The sequence below is a fragment of the Acinonyx jubatus genome, chromosome A1 (genome assembly GCF_027475565.1).
Source record: "Acinonyx jubatus isolate Ajub_Pintada_27869175 chromosome A1, VMU_Ajub_asm_v1.0, whole genome shotgun sequence".
Lineage (NCBI taxonomy): Eukaryota > Metazoa > Chordata > Mammalia > Carnivora > Felidae > Acinonyx > Acinonyx jubatus.
The window spans coordinates 99,771,151-99,791,389 of record NC_069380.1 but is presented as its reverse complement, the minus strand read 5'-3'; the positions used below and the strand labels follow the sequence as shown (position 1 = coordinate 99,791,389).

Sequence of the window (20,239 nt, the reverse complement as noted above, 5' to 3'; positions counted from 1 at the left end):
TTAATGGCCTATATGCTCCTACAGAATATCTACTTCTCCTATCATAATTTCTCTTACCACATTATAATTATTAACTGTTTATAGATTATGACTATTTTCTTTTGTTTACTACTTTTTCACTCAATTCCTGGCTGTGCTCAATGACTGTCTGTTAACTGAGTTCTTTTTTGTTGTTGTTGTTGTTGTTGTTGTTAAATGAATTCTAAGAAAACAATTATAAATATGCCTCAGAAGTGGCCACAAGTTTGTCAATGAGATTACCTACAATACTGAACATTTTGAAATAGCTTAAATCACACCTACATAAAAATGTAGCACAGTAGTTCCAACAACCATTCATGATAAAAACTCACAACAAACTAAAACCACAGGGAACTTATTCACGTTGAGAAAGAACAGCTACAAAAAACATACATCAAAATATTTTGAAGTAAGATCCACACCCATCGTGGGGCTTGAACTCAAAATCCCAAGAACAAGAGTCACATGCTCCACTCACTGAGCCAGCCAGGCAGCCCCTACATCAAACTTAATGGTGGGAAACTAAAAGCTTTCCCACAAAGATCAGTAATAAGACAAGGATGTCACCTTTTACCACTGCTTTTCAACATTGTACTTTAAGTCCCTGCTAATGCAATAAAACAAGAAAAGGAAATGAAAGGTATACAAATTGATAAGGAAAAAATAAAATTGTCTTTGTTCACAGATGACATAAACATCTAAATAGGAAATCCAAAAGACAAAACTTTCCAGAACTAATAAGCAATTATAGCAAACTTGCAGCATACAAGGTTAGTACAAAAAATTTAATCACTTTCCTAAATAGCATCAATGAACAAACTGAATTTGAAGTTAAGAACAATACTACTGAGGGGTGCCTGGGTGGCTCAGTCGGTTAAGCGTCTTTTGATTTCGGCTCAGGTCATGATCTCACGGTTCTCACGAGTTTAAGCCCCATGTCAGGCTCTGCGCTGATAGTAGAGCCCACTTAGGATTCTCTCTCCTCTCTCTGCTCCTACTGGGCTCATATGCTCTCTTTCTCTCTCAAAATAAATAAGTAAAACATAAAAAAAGAGAAGAAAAGAGGGGAAGGGCAGGGCAGGGCAGGGAAGGAACAATACTACTAAGCCTGGGTGGCTCAGTTAGTTAAGTGTCTGACTCTTGGTTTCAGCTCAGGTAATGATCTCATGGTATGTGAGATCAAGCCCCACACTGGATTCTGCCCTGATGGTACACAGCCCACTTGGGATTCTCTCTCTCCCCCCTCCTCCACTCACACACATACTTTCTTTCAAAATAAATATTAAAAAAATAAAATAAAAACAATACTATTTACATTAGCACCCACCAAAACTTATGTATAAATCTAATAAAATATGTACAAGACCTATATGAGGAAAACTCCAAAACTATGATGAATGAAATCAAAGAAGAGTTATATAAATGGAGACATTCCATATTCATGAATAGGAACACTAAATAATTTCAAGATGTCAGTTCTTCCCAACTTGACATATAAATCTGATGCAATCCCAGTCAAATTTCCAGCAGGTTACTTTGTGGATTATCAGTAAAATGATACTAAAGTTTATAGAGAGAGACAAAAGACCCAGAATAGCTAAAAAAATACTGAAGAAGAACAAAATTGGAGGACTGAAGCTACCTGACTTTGAGCTTATTGTACTCAACACAATGAGATATTGATGAAAGAAGAGATGAATGAAACAGAAAAGTCCCAAAATAGATCCACATATATACAGCCAACTGATCTTTGACAAAGGAACAAAGGTAATGCAAGAGAGAAAAAAAATAGTTTCTTCAACATATAGTGTTGGCATAACTAAACATTCATATGTAAAAATATGAATCTACACATAGGCCTTACACCCTACACAAAAGTCAACTCAAAATGAGTCATATACCTAATTGTAAAGCACAAAAGTATAAAATTCCTAGAAGGTAACAGGAGAAAATCTAGGCGATCTTGGATTTGGCAGTGAGTTTTTAGATACAATAACAAAAGGCATAAGCCTTTAAAGGCATATGCCATTAAAGAAAGAATTGATAAGACAGGCGGCTCAGTTGGTTGAGTGATCTCAACTCAGGCTTTGATCTCAGAGTCCTGAGTTCAAGCCCTGCATTAGGCTCTGCACTGGGCATAAAGCCTATATAAATAAATACATACATAGATAAAATTTACAAAAGAAAGAATGGATAAGACAAACTTCATTAAAATTAAAACTTCCTTTAGGGCAACTGGGTGGCTCAGTCAGCTAAGCATCTGACACTTCATTTCCACTGAGAGGTCATGATCTCACTGTCCCGTGAGATTGAGCCCCCCCCCCCCCCCCCCCCCCAACGTCAGGCTCTGCGCTAACAGCACAAAGCCTGCTTGGGATTCTGTCTCCCCTCCCCTGCTCATGCTCTCTCTGTCTCAAAATAAATAAACTTTAAAAACTTAAACTAGGGGCACCTGGGTGGCTCAGTCGGTTGAGCAACCAACTTTGGCTCAGGTCACGACCTCACGGTTCATGAGTTCATGAGGCTCTGTTCAAGTTCATGAGTTCAAGTCAGGCTCTGTGCTGAAAGCTAGGAGCCTGGAGCCTGATTTGGATTCTGTGTCTCCCTCTCTCTCTGTCCTTCCCCTGTTCATGTGCGCCCATGCTCTGTCTCTCTCACTCTCTCTCTCTCCAAAAATAAACACTAAAAAAATCTTAAATTAAAACTTCCTTTGCAAGATACTGTCAAGAGGATAAAAAACAAGCCACAGACTGGGAGAAAAATTTGCAAGACATATCTGATAAAGTACTGCTATCCAAAATACACAAAGGAGTATGAAAACTTAACAATAAGACAATGGTCAACCCAATTTAAAAGTGGGACAAAACCTTAACAGACACCTTACCAAATATGCATCTAACAAACAGGCATATGAAAAGATGTCCCAAATCACATATCATCAGGAAAATGCAAATTAAAACAACAATGAGATACCACTATGCCTCATGCTGGTATATGTAAACACTTATTAGAGTGGTCAAAAATCTGTAACTCTGACAACACCAAATACTGGCAATGGTGTGGAGCAACAGGAACTCTCACGCTCACTGCTGGTGGGACTGTAAAATGGTCCAGCCACTTTGGAAGACAGTTTGGCAGTTTCTCACAAAACTAAACATATTCTTATCATACAGTCCAGCAATTGCTTTCTTTAGTATTTATCCAGAGGACCTGGAAACTTATGTGCACAAAAAACACAGCACATGATGTTTAGAGTAGCTTTTATTCATAACTGTCAAAATTTGGAAGCAATCAAGATGTCCTTCAGGAGGTTAAAGGGTTAAGTAAACTGGTGCTTCCTTCCAGTCAATGGGATGTTATTCAGCACTAAAAGGAAATGAGCTATCTAGCCATGAAAAGACACAGAGAAAACTTAAATGCATATTACTAAGTGAAAGAATCCAGTCTAAAAAGATTATATATCCTATCATCCCAACTATGGAATACTCTGGAAAATGCAAAACTATAAAGACAGGAGGTTAGGAGGGAAGGAAGGATGAAGAGGCAGAGTACACAGGATTTGTGGACAGTTAAACTACACGACACTATTAGGGTGGATACATATCGTGTCATTACACACTTGTCTAAACCCACAACATGTAAAAAACACCATCAACTATCAACTTTAGGTGATTACCATGCCACAATGCAGACTCCGCTATTCTAACAAACATACCATACCACACCACTGTGGTTGGGGATGCAGACAATGAGGGATAATGCATGTGTAGGGGCAGTATATGGGGAACCTCTGTACCTTCCACTCCATTTTGTTGGGATCTTAAAACTGTTGTAGCAAATAAAGTCTATTTAAAAAAATGAAGCACACTGGCACTAAAGATGTTTATAGTATGCCAATATATGAGAATAGTAGGCACCTATACACGATTCAGCTTCCAGACAATATTCATTAAAACTAAGATATTCTTGTATTGAGCAAGATATGAGCACTAAGGTCCTATATATACTTGTACACTAAACTGGAGCTGTCACTCACTAAAGGCTGAGTGAGGACTTATTTTTGCCCCTGCCTCTCCATGCGATGAACAGGAGTATGGAGACAGCGGCCAGTGAATGAGGACCTGATGGAACGTTGATGATTTCTTTGCCGGGAGCACATGTTCTGGGTGATCAGAACTAGTTCTCCAAGATACGCAATTGTAGAGATCTCAACATTTTTCATAAATGTTTATTTTTTCTCCCTACATCATCACCTAGTAGCGTGCTGAACATTTCTATAATAAGTTCCAAGGCTGTTGCTAGTATCTCTTCAATTAAAAAGTTGTGTTTAAGATCCCAAGTAACATTAAAGAAGCCCCCTAGACCCCTTTCTCTCCCACTGATTAACACTAAAATCTCTGGATAGAGTACAATGCACAAAGACTTCAAGTAACTAATGGCAGGTAGACTGGGGAAAGAGACAAAAATGTGAGGGTGAATTTTATGGGTTTTCCCCCCATTCTTTTCTCTTTTAACTTTTCCTGAGAATGGCTCCAACTGCAGAACCATACTAGCAGTGTGAACAGCAATGATGCCAAGAAAACTCTTATTTTCTGTCTATAACACCAGGGCCCCTGCTATCAAGAGAATGTAGGTGCAAAATTCTTTTCCTTTTCTTCGGATCCCTATCCTGTTGTCTCTCTTGGCCCTGACCTGAGGCCAGACCCAGATGCTTAAGTGCATGAAAGCAGCAGTGCTGAGAGCATTGGCATCTAAAACCCCAAGAAAAAAGTTTACTTGTGTAACCAGCTGAACTGGGAAAAGGGGACCCAGAAATCTTCCTCAGTATTTTCTCTTTTCTTTCACTGCTTTTCTGCAAGGGTGGCCGAAGTTGAGCAAAAGAGTGTGACAATGCAGGCAGCTACAACTCTAATAGATGGCAATGTTTCTGGGAAACAGCCTTGGAAAAAAAAAGGTAATCTGTGTCTTTTCCAAAGACTAGATTTGTTTACTGTCTGGTATAATACAATGTCCCCTCTAGAGCAAAGAACAGGCACACTTACTGCCTATTATAAATGATGTGGGTTCTCTAATCTCAAGTTCTTCAGCTGGGACACAGATCAAAGGCAGGTACAGTATCAACCTCCACTCCCCCCACAACCCCCCCCTACATCCCATCACGCCACCCTGTCAAAAAAAAGGCAAGGGAAATTGTCCCAAACATGATACTCATGCTGTCTGCTATGCTTGGAGTAAAAGTGCTTAATCAAGGGGGTGGCGCCTGGGTGGCTCAGTCGGATTGAGCCTCTGACTTGCTTCTGACTTTGGCTCAGGTCATGATTTTGCAGTTCACAGGTTCCGGCCAGGAATCAGGCTCTGCTGACAGCTCAGAACCTGGAGCCTGCTTTGGATTCTGTGTCTCCCTCTCTCTCTGTCCCTCCCCTGCTCACACTCTGTCCCATTCTCTCTCTCTCTCTCAAAAATAAATTTTAAAAACACTAAAAAAAAAAAAAGGTACTTCATCAAGTCTTCTTCCAGCAACCATAAAACAAGTTAATGTGTTAGCTTACAAGGATGATAAAATTTCAGACTTTATACAGTTCTTGACAGGAAAAAAATCAGTAAACATGAAGACAGATCATTAGAAAATAACCAATCTGAATAAAAGAGAAAAAATGGGGAAAAAAAGAAAGCAGAACCTCAGGGACCTGTGAAACAATATTAAAAAGTCAAACATTCATGTCACTGAAATCCCAAAAAGAAGTGCACAAAAATATTTCAAGAAATGATGGCTGAAAGCTTCACAAATTTGTTCAAAGACATAAATTTACAGATTTGAGAACAAGCTAACTCTAAGAGGACAGCTTCAGAGAAAACCATACCCAGCCACATCATAAAAAGTGGCTGAAAACCAAAGATTAAAAATAAAAAAACTTGAAGGGTGCCTGGGTAGCTCAGCTGGTTAGGTTAGGTGTCCAACTCTTGATCTGAGCTCAGGTCTTCATTTCAGGTCATGAGTTCAAGCCCCGCACTGGGCTCTGTGCTGAGTGTAAAGTCTACTTAAAACAAACAAACAAAAAACAACAACTTGAAGCAGCTAAAGAAAAAATTTCCATTTAGGGATACAATTACAAAGACTTCATATTTCTCATCAAAAAAACCATGACAGTGGCACAGTGTCTTCACAGAGCTGGGGGGGGTGGGGAAACAGGGGTGCCTGGGTGGCTCAGTTGGTGAAGTGTCTCTGACTTCAGCTCAGGTCATGATCTCTGGGTTTGTGAGTTCAAGCCCCGCATTGAGCTCTGTGCTGACAGCTCAGAGCCTGGAGCCTGGTTCGGATCTTAGGTCTCCCCATCTCTCGGCCCCTCCCATGCTCATGCTCTGCTTCTGTCTCTCAATAATAAATAAACGTTAAAAAAAAAAAAAAAGAATTGTAAACATAATTCCATATCCAGCAAAAATATTCTTCAGGAACAAAGTTGGAATAAAGATACTGTCAAATGAAAGAAAACGATAGGGATCTACCATCACCAGGCCAGTTCTTAAAAAAGAAATAAATAAATCTAAAAAATGGGGAGGGCCTTAAAGACAATCTTCAGCCCGAAGATACCAGATATGAATAACAAAGACTTGGAACTTCAAGAATACAGTAAGAATTACAGAAGTAGTAACTAACTAGAGAAATATAATAGACCATTTTCCTTCTCTTAAGTTATTTAAAATGTGTATGACTATGAAAGCAAAACTTAAAACATTGGTAAGGTTTTTAATGTATAGAGACATAATACATGTGAAAATTAATATAAAGGGAGGTAAATGGTCATAAGAATCTGCATTTTATTTTTATAAGTATAACATTAACTCTAATTGTACTATAAATCATTAGGTATGTATTTTGTAATCCCTACAGCAACTACCTTCTTTATAAATATATGTAGATACACATATATGTATATATGTATTCTATATACATATGTATATAAGTATATTTATATACTTAGAGGAAGGGGAGATAAAGCAAAAAATCCAGTAGATAAATTAAAATTAAATACTTACAAGCATTAAGATAATACAAAAGAAAGGAGAAAGGGAGAAACATAGGTAGAAACAGAGGGAAAAACAGAAAACAAACAGACCTAATCCAACCACACCAATAATTACATTAAATACACCAATTAGGGGCGCCTGGGTGGCGCAGTCGGTTAAGCGTTCGACTTCAGCCAGGTCACGATCTCGTGGTCCGTGAGTTCGAGCCCCGCGTCAGGCTCTGGGCTGATGGCTCAGAGCCTGGAGCCTGTTTCCGACTCTGTGTCTCCCTCTCTCTCTGCCCCTCCCCCGTTCATACTCTGTCTCTCTCTGTCCCAAAAATAAATAAAACGTTGAAAAAAAAAAATTAAATAAATAAATAAATAAATACACCAATTAGAGGACAGAGATAGCTAGACTGGATATAAAAATAGCAATACACAACAATATACTCCCTACAAAAAAAAGTGACTTAAAGACAATAGGTAAGTTAACAGTAAAAGAATGGAAAAAATATATCATGCAAACAATCAAAACAGAGACAGAGTGCCACATTAACATCAGATAAAGTAAACTTTGAATAAGAAGTATTATCAGCAATCGATTCTCAGCCTTTTGGCTAAGATCAAGTGTAGTATTATCAGCAATAAAGTATTATCAGCAATAAAGAGGGGATGATACGATAAAATGATCATCAATTTACCAAAAAGTCATAACAATACTAAATGTCTATGTGTCTAACAATAAAGCTTCAATATGAAGAAAAAACTGAACTGAAACTATAAATTAAAAATTTTAAGTCTACAATTATATTGGGAGACTACAGCACTCTTCTCTCAGCAATGGATAGAACAGGTATGTAATAAGGCAACATAGAGGAGAGCTGGAAAATACTTTAGCCAACTTGACTTAACATTTAAAGAACACTCCAACAGTAACATTAGATTATATACATTCTTTTCAAGCGCACACAAAATATTCACCATAACAGACCGTATTCTAGGCTGTAAGACAAACCTTAACAAATTTAAAAGAACTAAAATCATAAAACATTCTCTGACCATAATCAAATTAAACTAGAAATAATAGAAAGCTACTGAGAAAATTCCCTAATTTGGGAAATTAACACATGTCTAAATAATCCAGAGGTCAAAGAGTAAGTCACCAGGGTAAGTAGAGAAGAGTTTAAATTGAATAAAAACAAAACACAGTAACAAAATTTGTGGGATGCAGCTAAAGCAGTGCTCACAAAGAAATATATAGCTAACTACTAATACTCAAAAAAAAAACAAAACACCCAAAAAACCAACCAAATTTCAAATCAATGATCGAAGCCTCTACCAACAATAGAAAAAAAAAAATCAAGAAAGCAAAAAAAAAAGATGATTCTTTGAAAAGATCCCAAGATATGCTCTAGAGAGATTAAAATAAATGAACAAAAAAATACATGAATAAACAGAAGACATAAGTTACGAATATTAGGAATGAAAAGGCAAAGGCATCACCAAGAGACCCCACAGACATTGTCACAGGAAAATAAGAGCATTATGAAAAACCTTATGCCTATTTCACAACCTAGACTGAATGAACAAACTCCTTGAAAGACACATACTACAGGAGCTCAACAAGAAGAAACAGTCCTGCATCTACTAAAGATAATGAATTTGAAGTTAAAATTCTTCCAAAAACAAAACTACATGCTCAGGTGACTTCACTAGTGAGCTCTAGCAACCTTTAAAGAAGATAGAAGATTAATCCATACAACCTCTTCAAGAAGATAGAAGAGAAATAAACATTCTCCAATTCCTTTAATGAGACCAGCATTTCTGGTACGAAAATCAAACAAAGTCATTGTAAGTAAAAGAAAATACTTACAAATATCTAGCATGACAGATACAATAGCCGAGACAAATGCTATCAAACTGAATGCAGCAACATATAAAAAGGGTAAGCACATTTATGACTTCGGGGCTTATGCCAGGAATGCAAGGTTTATTCAATGTTTTAAAAAAATCAATCAACATAATCCATGTCATCATTAACCTAAGAAGAAAACTACATGATTAACTTATTAAATGCAAAAAAAGAATTTGCCAAAACCAGCATCCATTCATGAGTACAAAATTTCAGAAAATAAATAGAATTTCTTTAACCTGATGAAGGACACCTACAAGAAAAACTTAACAGATAACATATTTGAGAGAAAGAATATTTTTCTTCTAAGTTCACAAAAAGGAAAATGATATCCACTTTACCACTTCTATTCAAAATTATGCCGATAATCTTAGTTATTACATTAAGGCGTAAACATTGGAAACAAAGAAATAAAACTCTAATCATAGCATGATTATGTACATGAAAATCCCAAGGACTCTAGAAAAAAGCCACTAAAACTAATGAGTGTTTAGCACATTTGCTGGATAGAGGGTCAACACGCCACCAATGAGCAAATGTAAAAGAAACCACAAAACAGGTATAAAACTCACACAACATGTACTAGATTGGTATGCTGAAAACTACAAACACTGATGGAAAAAATCAAATAAACCTAAATAAATAGAAATAGTACATTTATGCTTAAATGTTCAATACTGTTAATATGTTAATTCTCCCCAAACTAATCTATGGATTCATCACAATCCCAATTAAAATCTCAGGTGACCTATTTGGTAGAAGTCAAAAGTTGCTTTTAAAATTATATGGAAAGGCAAAAAAAGGCGAACAACCAAAACAATTTTGAAAGAAGTCAGTGGATTCACATTTGCTAATTTCAAGACTTAGTTACAGTAAGACAGCATACAATTGGCAAAAGGAGAGTCAATAAACAGTGACAAAGACTGGAGTCCAGAAATAGACATACACATATATATACATATATATGCTCAACTGATCTTTGACAAAGATGCAAAGACAACTCATCAAGAAACTTTTTAAGTCTAGCTTCTTTAACTTAGCCTAAAGCATGTGGGATTCACTGGTGATGTTGTATATTTTGAAAAATAAAACGAACCAACGTGGCCAACAATTATAGAACACTCCAGCCATCAACATCTGACTACATACATCCTTTTGAAGTGCAAACATAATATTTACCACAAAAGACCGTATTTTCAGCCACAAAACAAACCTTAACAATATGATTATCTTCCAATAAATGGTGCTGTAACAACTAGATATCTATATGCAAAAAACTAGACACTTCAATTCACATGAAAATTAATTCATAATGAATCCCGTTACACCAAAATGTAAAAGAAAAATTACAAAACTTCTAGAAGGAAACATAAGTAAAACCTTTGTCGCCTTGGGTTAGCGTTAGGAAAGGATATCTTATGTGACATACCAAGTACTATCAACAACAACAAAAGAACTAACCTGAACTTCACCAAAATAATAAACTTTTGCTCTGTGGAAGCTAATGTTAATAGCATAAAAAGACAAGCCAGAGTAGTAAAAAGTATTTGCAAAACATTTATCTGGCAAAGGATGCATAATTAGAATACATGAAGAATTCTCAAAACTCAATAAGGAAATCCAAATTTTTAAACGGGCAAAAGATGTCAAAGGAAGGACATCGCTAAAGATAATTTTCAGACAGTGAATATGCACATAAAAAGACACTCAAAAGCACTATTAGAGACTGTATATTAAAATTACAATGGGGTAACGGTAGAAACCTGTTAGAATGGCTAAAAATCTCTAGTGTGCTGATTAATGCTTAGCAACCAGGTCTTTGGGGGAGAAGACTCTGATTTATAGCTTTTGCTGATGTGTGGTATAAATGTGCCTGCTGTGGCTGCTTACCCCTCCCTGAAAGTGGACTTGAGAAGATACGTACTTTGCACCATAAAATACAATAGACATATGACCTCAAGAGCATAAAAATAATAAAAAGTAGTAATGAAATTAGGAAGTGACAAGTTTTGAATACTTATTACCATAATTTTTAATATAATTCATTTAAATATGTTTGTATAACTTAATTTTAACAATGGCTGTGTTTAATAACCAGCTTACAAATCCCTGAAAATTTAACAATCACTTCTTTCAAGCCGACAGAAGCCAGTCTCAAGCTCAGCACTACCTAAAAGAAAAACTGATACTAATAAATGCAGACAGGATGTGGAACAACTCATATTCTCATTCACTGCTATGGGAATGTAATTAATGATAGATCTACTTTGGAAAGAGCTTGACAGTTTCTTTCTTTGCTTTCTTTCCCTTCCCTTCCCTCCCTGCCTTCCCTCCTTTGACTCTTCTATAATTTTATAAGATTTCAAAGATGAAATGAATAGAAACTTGACCAGAGATGAAAACAGACAAATCTAGCTGCACAAAAGTTTCCCTGGGGCTAGCTGTCAAGATTCCAACACTCAGTAATACATATAAAATGTGACTCTTGGAATAAGGATAAAATTTCTATATTAAAATAACTTTTATGACATCAGGAAATACATTGACATGCTTTTATATTGAAACATCATGCTTCTGTTTTAATGAAACCATAGATTAACAATTTTCAGACTCAGAGAACACTGCCCTAACGGATATCGTCTTGAATTACATTACTACAGTCATTAACTCATGGGACTAAAAGCAAATGACTTCACCTCCCTTAAACCGTTGTGGCAGAAAGTACGGCAGTTTCTTACAAAGTCAAAACATAATTACCATACAACCCGGCAATCCTTAAGTATTACCCAAAAGAAATGAACACTATGTTCATACAAAAACTTGCACATCAATGTTTATATTGGCTTTACTCATTAATGCCAGAAGCTGGAAAGACACAGTTGAAAGAAGCTGTGAAAGACACAACTGTCTTTCAACAACAATCAACTGTGAGACATACATGCAATGGAATATTAAAGTCAGAAATAAAAAGGACTGAACTACTGATCTCTGCAACATCTCTGAGTCTCACACTTGATACTAAATTAAAGAAGCTAGACTCCAAATTTCATACTGTATGATTCAATCTATATGACATTCTGAAAAAAAGACAAAACTAGACAGAAGACATCACTGGTTGCCAGAGACTGGGAGTCGGAAGGGGTTAACTATGTGAGAGAATTTTTTTAGGTGATGGAAGTGGTCTCTATCCTGAGTGAGGTGGTAATGCACTTTACTAAATTGAATAAACTTTGAGGTATAAAATTTGAATAAAATTGAGGTAAATTTTGCCTCTAGTAAAAACTATCATCACAGGAAAAACAAACAACAGTTCAACTTCATAGGAAAGTGGGTATTTGTAAAATTAACAGTAAAGGCAAATTTCATTCTTTTTAAGAAAAAAGCACAACAAAGTGAGCAACTCTGCCTCAAGCAACTTCGTATAATAACATTTTTTAACAGACACTAAAAACCATTCATTCTAAAATCTCTCACTTTAATAGCTTTAAGGGAAAGTGGTCAACTAGAGTCAGGCTGCTCATAAATCTTTCTAATAATTTTCAGTGCTCACCCCTTAAAATACCTGATTGCAAAATGTTTTTGCTCTGACACACACGTAATTCATAAAGAAATTTTCAGAAAAATTAGTACATTTAAAATTGGAGGCCTACCTAGAGATCAGAAAACAGAAGAAAACATATACTGCTACTACCTGTTGCATAGGTACAAGACATACCAATTGAGCAGGTCTTTGTCAACAGTCCCTTGTCATACTCTTTTCTTTTGATAATTCCAACCATTTTCAAGATCTCAAAGATCATTTCTATGTAATTAAGTCACTCTAGTCTTCTATACTATTTTGTAGCACATACATATTTCAATTACACATGTAACATCTGGTATTGCAGGCATTTGTTCACAGAGCTGGGTTTATTACATTGACTTCTGATGGTTTATACACTCACTCCTTAGGGCAGGGACTAGATGTCCAGCCTCGTTTAATATAATCATTCAGTAAGTTTATGACACATTCCCAAAACAACATTTCTAGCCCATGGGAATCTCTAGCTGCTTGATGTTCTCTTAATTGCTGTAATGTAGCCCCAAATAAAACTTGTAATTCCTTTGTCTAAGAATCGCCTGAAGAGAGGGAGACATTGTTAAGTCTTTAGATGTCTAACTTTTCATCTACTGTTGCATCAATTTCCTTTTCTCCTTTATTATTTGCACTTGCTTTCCTTTTTCAGGTCTTCAACCCCAAACTTAAAATAGCTTCCAACTCATCGACTTATCAATAATACCTCCCACTCAAATTTATCCCTCAGACTGCTAGATAATCAAGTTACTGCCAGAATAATTTTTCATAGCTCTCACCCACCTACTCCAAAGTCCTTCACAATTTCACCACATAGTAAACTTGTAACATCCTCTATTCAGCCACTCTGAATTTTTTATGGTTCCTTAGAATATGGACTGACCCTCAAGTGACCCTTGCTATTCTCCCACTTGGAAGTTTCATTACCCCTTTGAGGTCTCTCTTAAATATTACCTCTTCAATGAGCTTTTCCCAGCCAAGAGAAGCATTTAGTGTTCATCTACTATGTGTCAGGAACACTGATAGGAATAAAAATCTCCCCATGTTTCAGTGGTACTTTCAGTGAAAAATGGTTGTGTTTTCAGACCATAAAATCACAATCTGTATCAGAGTTTTCTGCACACCTCCTTCTTCTCCACTGGAGATTTTCTGTCCTCAAAGATTTGCAGTAGTTGCTGATATTTACACTCTGATGATGATCCATATAGTACGGGAGAGGGTAAATACCCAAGTATTTGCTGAAGTCAACCAAGTAGGATGTCTTCCAAACACTTAGAGCAGCATGGGGTTAGAGAAAAGGAATTTTAAGACCTGTGAGCCTGCCATCTGGAAATTTCATTTGAAATGCTCTATAATCCCTATCATGGGCAAACTATTGTCCTCTTCTTAACTTCAACTGACCTAAATTTAGACTGAGGTTAGTCTGAGAACCAGGTGTGAGCACCTATGGTCAAGTCATTTTCAACAAGGGTGCCAATTATCATTCATAGGGGGAAAGAATAATCTTTTCAACAAATGGTGCTGGGACAACTGAATTGCCAAATGGAAAAGAACAAAGGTGGACCCTACCTCATTACATATACAAAAATTAACTTAAAACGGATCAAGGACTTAAAGGAGCCAAAACCATAAAATTCTTAGAAGAAAACACACATGGTCATCTTCATGACCTTAGCTTTGGCAGGGGATTCTTAGATACGACAGTGAAAAGCATGAGAAACAAAATTTTTAAAATAAATTTTACTTCATCAAATTTTTTAAAAATGTGTTTAGAAGGACACCATCAAGAACATGACAAGACACCAAAGAAAGTGGGAGAAAACATCTGCAAATTATGTATCTAATAAGGAACTTCTATCTAGAATATATAAATAATTGTTATAACTCAGTAAAAGTCAACTCAATTAAAAAATGAGCAAAGGATCTGAAGAGACATTCCTCCAAAGATATACAAATGGCCAACAAACACATGAAAAGATCTGCAACATCTTTAGTCACCAAAAACAATTCAATCAAACCACACAAAAATAGCATTTAACAACCATTAAGATAAACAGAATGGGAAAAAAAAGTCATAATAACGGGTGTTGGTGAGGCTGTGGAGAAACTGGTACCCTCATACATGGCTGGTGGAAATGTAAAATGGCGCAGCCACTTTGGGAAACCAGTCTGGCAATTATTCAAACGATTAAATGTAAAGTTAACCTAAGACCCAGTAATTCTACTTGTACAAATATCTACTGCAGCATTAACAACAACCTGAACGTGGAAACAACCCCTATGTCCATCAACTGATGAATGGATAAACAAAATGTAGTATACCCACACAATGGATTATTCCATTTCATTCAATTCCATAAAGGAATGAAGTACAGACTGTGAAAATATTATGTTAAGTGAAATAAGCCAGTCATGAAAAAATACATATCATATGATTTCATTCACAGAAGTCCAGAACAGTTTATAGAGACAAAAATTTAATTAGTGGTTGTTTAAAGAGATGTGGGGAATGGGGGCAAGGAGTGATAGCTGAAAACCATAGAGTTTCTTTTTGAGGTGATGAACATGTTCTAAAACTAACTGTGGTGATGGATGCACATATCTGTGAATATAGTAAAAACCATTAAATTGTACACATTAAATGAGTGAAGTGTATGGTATATGAATTATACTTCAATATAGCTGTATAAAATAGAGAAAAGGCATATATTTCCTGACTTTTTTTTTTAAAGGTGTTGTCTTATTTCTCCATGATTCTTTATGGGAAGCACCTTTTAAGCTTAGGGTTGTATCATTTAAGGAAAAAGCAATATTCATAAACAATTTAAAGCCTTGCTCTCTGGTACCAAACAGCCTTCACTAGATGTTTTCCCCTTCTCATTCTATTTTCTGCCCCATGCCAGCTTCCACCAATTTCTTGTTTCATAGTCACAACACAACAGAAACACTGTAATTTTTAAATATGCTTCATTTACTGAATTTGGCTTTATGGGACTGTTCTTAATTGTGAAAGGAAAGGAATCCAATACTGTGTTAAAAATAGACTAATATCATACACCAAATTGTACGGTCATTACAAGCTTACTGTCATCGAAAATGTCTATAATTTGATTTCCACTTCTATGAATTTCAATCAATTTAAAAAGTTTCTACAGAAATAATATAAATTTTTAAATGCTTACTTTTTCTTTAATTAAAATACATTTATCTGTAAATCTGACTTTCAATTTACAGTTTAGGTTAACTATTCGAAGTAGATGTTCTGCATCACAATCATCTGAGGCTTTGCAACTTATTATTGTCTATGGACCAGAAGCAATGCCAGGAGGAATGTGTTAAAAATGCATAATAATGGCCTTATCCCAGCCCTACAGAACCATAATTTGCACTATAACAAGATCCCTAAGTGGGTGATTGGCATTGAGGAGGGCATCTGTTTGGATGAGCATTGGGTGTTGTACGGAAACCAATTTGACAATAAATTATACATATATGTGTGTGTGTATATATATATCCCTAGGTAAGTTATGTATAAAGTTTGAAGATCTTGAGCATTCAACACGCAGATTCCAGTGAGGAGAAGGCATCTACATTTCAAACAAGAACCCTATGGTCTCCCCTACACTCTCAGGTTTGAGAAGCACTTTTGAAAACAAAAGTGGAGGGCTGAGAAAGAACATTGCTTCAGAGTAGCTTAGGTATACTAAAAAACACTGCTATAGATCCATCCCCCCCATAACAGTTTGGAAAGCAAGGAAGATTAGGATTTTACAAATCTGTTATATTACCTTAAAACTAATAACCTGAATGAGTCTATATAACATAAGGGGTTTAGATTAAAAATCAAACCCAACTTTACAACTTTCACATTGCACCAACCAAGATAAATTTATTCATACTCAAACTTCTGTAGACTTTTATTGAAAAAGTCAAATACCTTATTTAAAAGTCCCATCCAAATGGGAAATAGAAATTTACAGCTCCTGCTACTCAACTCTGAAAAGCCTCAATTAAACAGAACGCTTAGCGTTCACAGAATTCTAGTTCACACTAGGTCAGTAGTTTGTTTTGATCCTAGCTGGTGGAAAACCTTCATAGTCCTCAAAGGAAATACAGGTCTTAGAATTCAGCATAGACACTAACTCTCAATACATTTTAAGCCAGCTACATTACATGGTACGTATAAAGGGTTAAAAAGATAAACTCAAAGGTTCATCTGTTTTGCTAGGCAATTTTTACTAATTCTTAGGAGATACTGGTTTTGACAATAAATCCAGCAAACATTTACTAAATGCAAATGTTCAAGATTTTGTGAGGAACACGAAGATGATCAAGGCACTATCCCCAGCCTCAAGAAGCATATAATCTAAGGGGAGGTGGGATTTGGCTGGGAACCTGTATATACAACTTGCAGAGTATGGTCAGTGATGAAAACGGTTCCCGGAAGTTCCAAGTTTCAGCTAACTGAGTTTTAGATAATGGACATCTTACAGTAATTTCCAATTGATTTGGTGTAGAGTTGCACGAGCCAAGAAAGCTTACAAAAGCACTTTATAAAGAAGTACAGCCTAAGGTAAACAAACCTCTGGGCAATTTGCTTACATTTTAATACACACACACACACACACTCACACACTTAAAACTGGGCTATGAAGTGTGGGTGACTTCATTTAAATGCAAAGCAATTCAAACCTGAAATGGATCTAGGAGGCCAATTAGAGTTAACAGTGTTTCCTCTGACAAAAACAGGAACACTCAACTTCAGAGACCGCTGACCATGCGAGAAAAGAGGAAAAAGGGAGTGAGGACCGGTTATTTCTTCCTGGCAACTTAAAAAAATAAAACAAACAAAAACAACAGAAAACCCAAACCAGCACTTTCCTGGACTACTCCCTCTCTTCAACTTTGCATTTTATGAACGCTCGTATTCTTAAAAAGTCTAAGAACTAAAGAAGACAAAACCGGTCAAGTGCATTCAACAATACACAACAGAGGCACCTCCCTCAAGGGGAACTAGCAGTCCATGAAGGGCCATGACTGGGAAAAGTGCATCCACAAGCTCCCTGGAGAGCCACGGCCACTCAACGCTCCGTTCACTGGTCTCCCCTCCCAGGGGCACACCCTCCCTTGGTAAAGGAAAAGCGAGCACCTCTCCAAAGGGGGCTGCGGAGGTCGCCCGGGAGGGTGGTAAGGTTTACCAGGACTCAGGGCAAGACCCTCGGCTTTGAAGAAGAGGTGCAAATGACACCGAGGAAGGCCGGCTGAACCGGGAAAGGGCGCTGCAACGCTCGGGCCGGTCCCGGCCCCTCAAAGGATCAGGTTGACCCCCAGCCCGCCAGGCTGGTCTCGTGAGGGAGGCTAGCCGCCCAGGCCACGCTCCAGCCCACTGACAGGTACCAGAGGCGGGCCCGCGTCACAGGTGTCGCCCCGACCAGGTCCCCGCAAACCCGGGGGGTGGGGAGGGACAAGTCCCGGCAGGGGAAAGGCACCTAAAGGTGAGACGCGCGGCAGGAGCGGAGCGCAGCACCCATGGCGACGCGGTCTCACCTCTAGGGTGGACACAGTACTGGTGAACAGGTCTTCTCCGTCTTCCAGCTCCTCAAAGTCGGTGGGCTTCCCGTCCCCCAGCGGAGGAGGCTCCCTCTCCGCCGCCATCTTCGCTCGTCCAGACGACTGCGCGAGCGGGGCCTCGCGAACCTGTCACGTGAGCACGCACGGCAAAGCTGGCGCGCTCGCCGCCTCGCTCCCCCGCCCCCCGGCCCCGCCCCTCGCGGCCCCGCCCCGGCCTCGTGATGCCGCCCGCCCCTGAGCGCGGCGCTGAGCCCCGCCCCTCCGCCTCTCCATCCACCTCAGCGTCTGGGTGGCCATCCCCTCTCACCGCCCGCTTGCTGTGCTGTCGGTGGAAGACTCGTGCACTTTTATTACCATCACCTTCGTAGCAAGTCTGGGCCACTTTTAAAACCGGCATTACCGCTTTTCAAGTGTCCTTCAGGAAGGTGGAAGAGTTTGGGGACCAGTCTTTAGGCTTGGATTATACACAGATTGAGGGCAAGATTGAGGTTTGGTGGAAAAGAGACACCCCTTTAGGCTGTCCCACAGATCTCTTTGATATGATTGAAATGTTCTCTGTCAGCGCTGTCCTGTAGAGTAACTGCTGGCCAGGCATGACCACTGAGCCCTTCTTGTAACTACTGTGACGAAGGAGCTGAGTTTTAAATTTTATTTCACTTTAGTTAACTTAACTCTAAGTACATGAGCCACACATTAGTTTTGCTTCATAAAGTAAGAGAAAGCCTGGACAAATAACAGGAAAAGCAGTGAATGATTGGCGAGAGCCTAATAATTCCCTCCGCCAATTACTAGCGCCTCATCCTGGGATGGTCTTTTGGAGACTTTTCAGCTTCAATTTCCTTAGCAGCAAAATGGAAATGTTACTATCCTCCAGTCACTTGATTGCACAGGATTATTCTCAGGATAATATGAGAAAATATGTGAAAATATTCTAAAGGCTAAAAAGTGCTTTGCTAATGCAAAGTATGCTCATGGAAAATTAAAAGAGGGCATTGCCAACAGCAACCTGGGGTTATAATTTTGCTGGAGGAATAAAAAGCTTTGATGGGATTCTTTACAAATTAAGTACAAACTCTCAACACTCAAAGGCATGGGAATTAGGCCTGGGTGCTACTGACTATGTGCAAAACTTACTTAGCATCTCTGGAACTTATTTTTTAAACTGCATTAGAGCAGGTTTTTCTATTTGCGAGGATTTTTTTTCCATCCCTAAGTTTTTTTTTAATGTTTATTTATTTATTTTGAGAGACAGAGAGAGAGATCGTGAGGGGGAAGGGGCAGACAGAGAGAGAGAGGGAGAGAGAGAATCCCAAGCAGGCTCCACACTGTCAGTGCAGACCCCAACACAAGGCTGGAACAGTGAGATCATGACCTGAGCTGAAATCAAGAGTCAGGCCTTCAACCAACTGAGCTACCCAGGCGCCCCCACTCCTAAATTTCTACATTTCTATGATGATTATCAAGATGCATTAGCCCAAACCATGATTAATTTAAATAAGTATATCAAACTTCAAATGTTGCTTGGGTTAATTTCATGCAGAGACCGATTGCCACCATTGTGCTACCATCACCAATGCTTTCTGGAGCCACTGCTGGGTCCCTGTCTAGAAGAATCAGCTGCTGAGGTGCATTCGCCGGCCTGCACCCCACCAACCTACAGTCTGGACCTGTCACTGATCAAACACTTTAACCTCTTCTGAAAGCGCACAGCCTGGGTAGACAGGATTCTTCTCTGCATCCCTAATGTTTACCTCTGTCTCTGTTTATTGCTTACTACTTTCTGTCTTCTGCTATGACCATTTGTATTCCCAGATTATTTTTTGTACTACACATCTGATTTGGTTGAAATAAGTCCAGCCACCTTTGACTGAAATTAAAAGTGGCTGTTCTGTAAAAGGGAGGTACATGCAGAATGACCTTCAGAGGCCGAAGAGGCCGTAAGACCAAGAAATGGTTTATTAAGGAGACTTACAGACAGAAGCGTTCCTTCGGTGGCAGCAAGCAGAATAGATCTCCACAACACTACCTCCCATAAGATCTGCTTTTATAGACGTAGAGGCTGGGGAGTACTTGCTTGGGGACCACACAGGAGGAGAGTTTAAAATAGGTGTGTGCCATAGTCATATCTCCAAAGCAGATCAGGGACGTTATGCC

At 38.2% G+C, this 20,239-nt stretch overlaps 1 protein-coding gene across 2 annotated transcripts in view; it reads right to left on the bottom strand.

Annotated features, from left to right (window-relative positions):
- Positions 1-18,221, bottom strand: part of SNX2 (sorting nexin 2) — a 55,329-nt gene extending 37,108 nt beyond the window's left edge. The window contains exons 1-2 of one of the 2 annotated variants that reach the window (XM_053220280.1): positions 18,062-18,173; positions 17,207-17,285 (exon numbers count right to left, since the gene is read on the bottom strand). Coding sequence is in view for 1 of the 2 variants with exons in the window: in XM_053220278.1 (XP_053076253.1) it covers positions 18,062-18,169 (108 nt within the window). In the remaining variant the exon portion in view is untranslated. Of the gene's footprint in view, positions 1-17,206; positions 17,286-18,061 lie in introns of both variants that reach the window. The other variant, XM_053220278.1, reaches the window with a different exon arrangement.
- Positions 18,222-20,239: the final 2,018 nt, after the last annotated feature.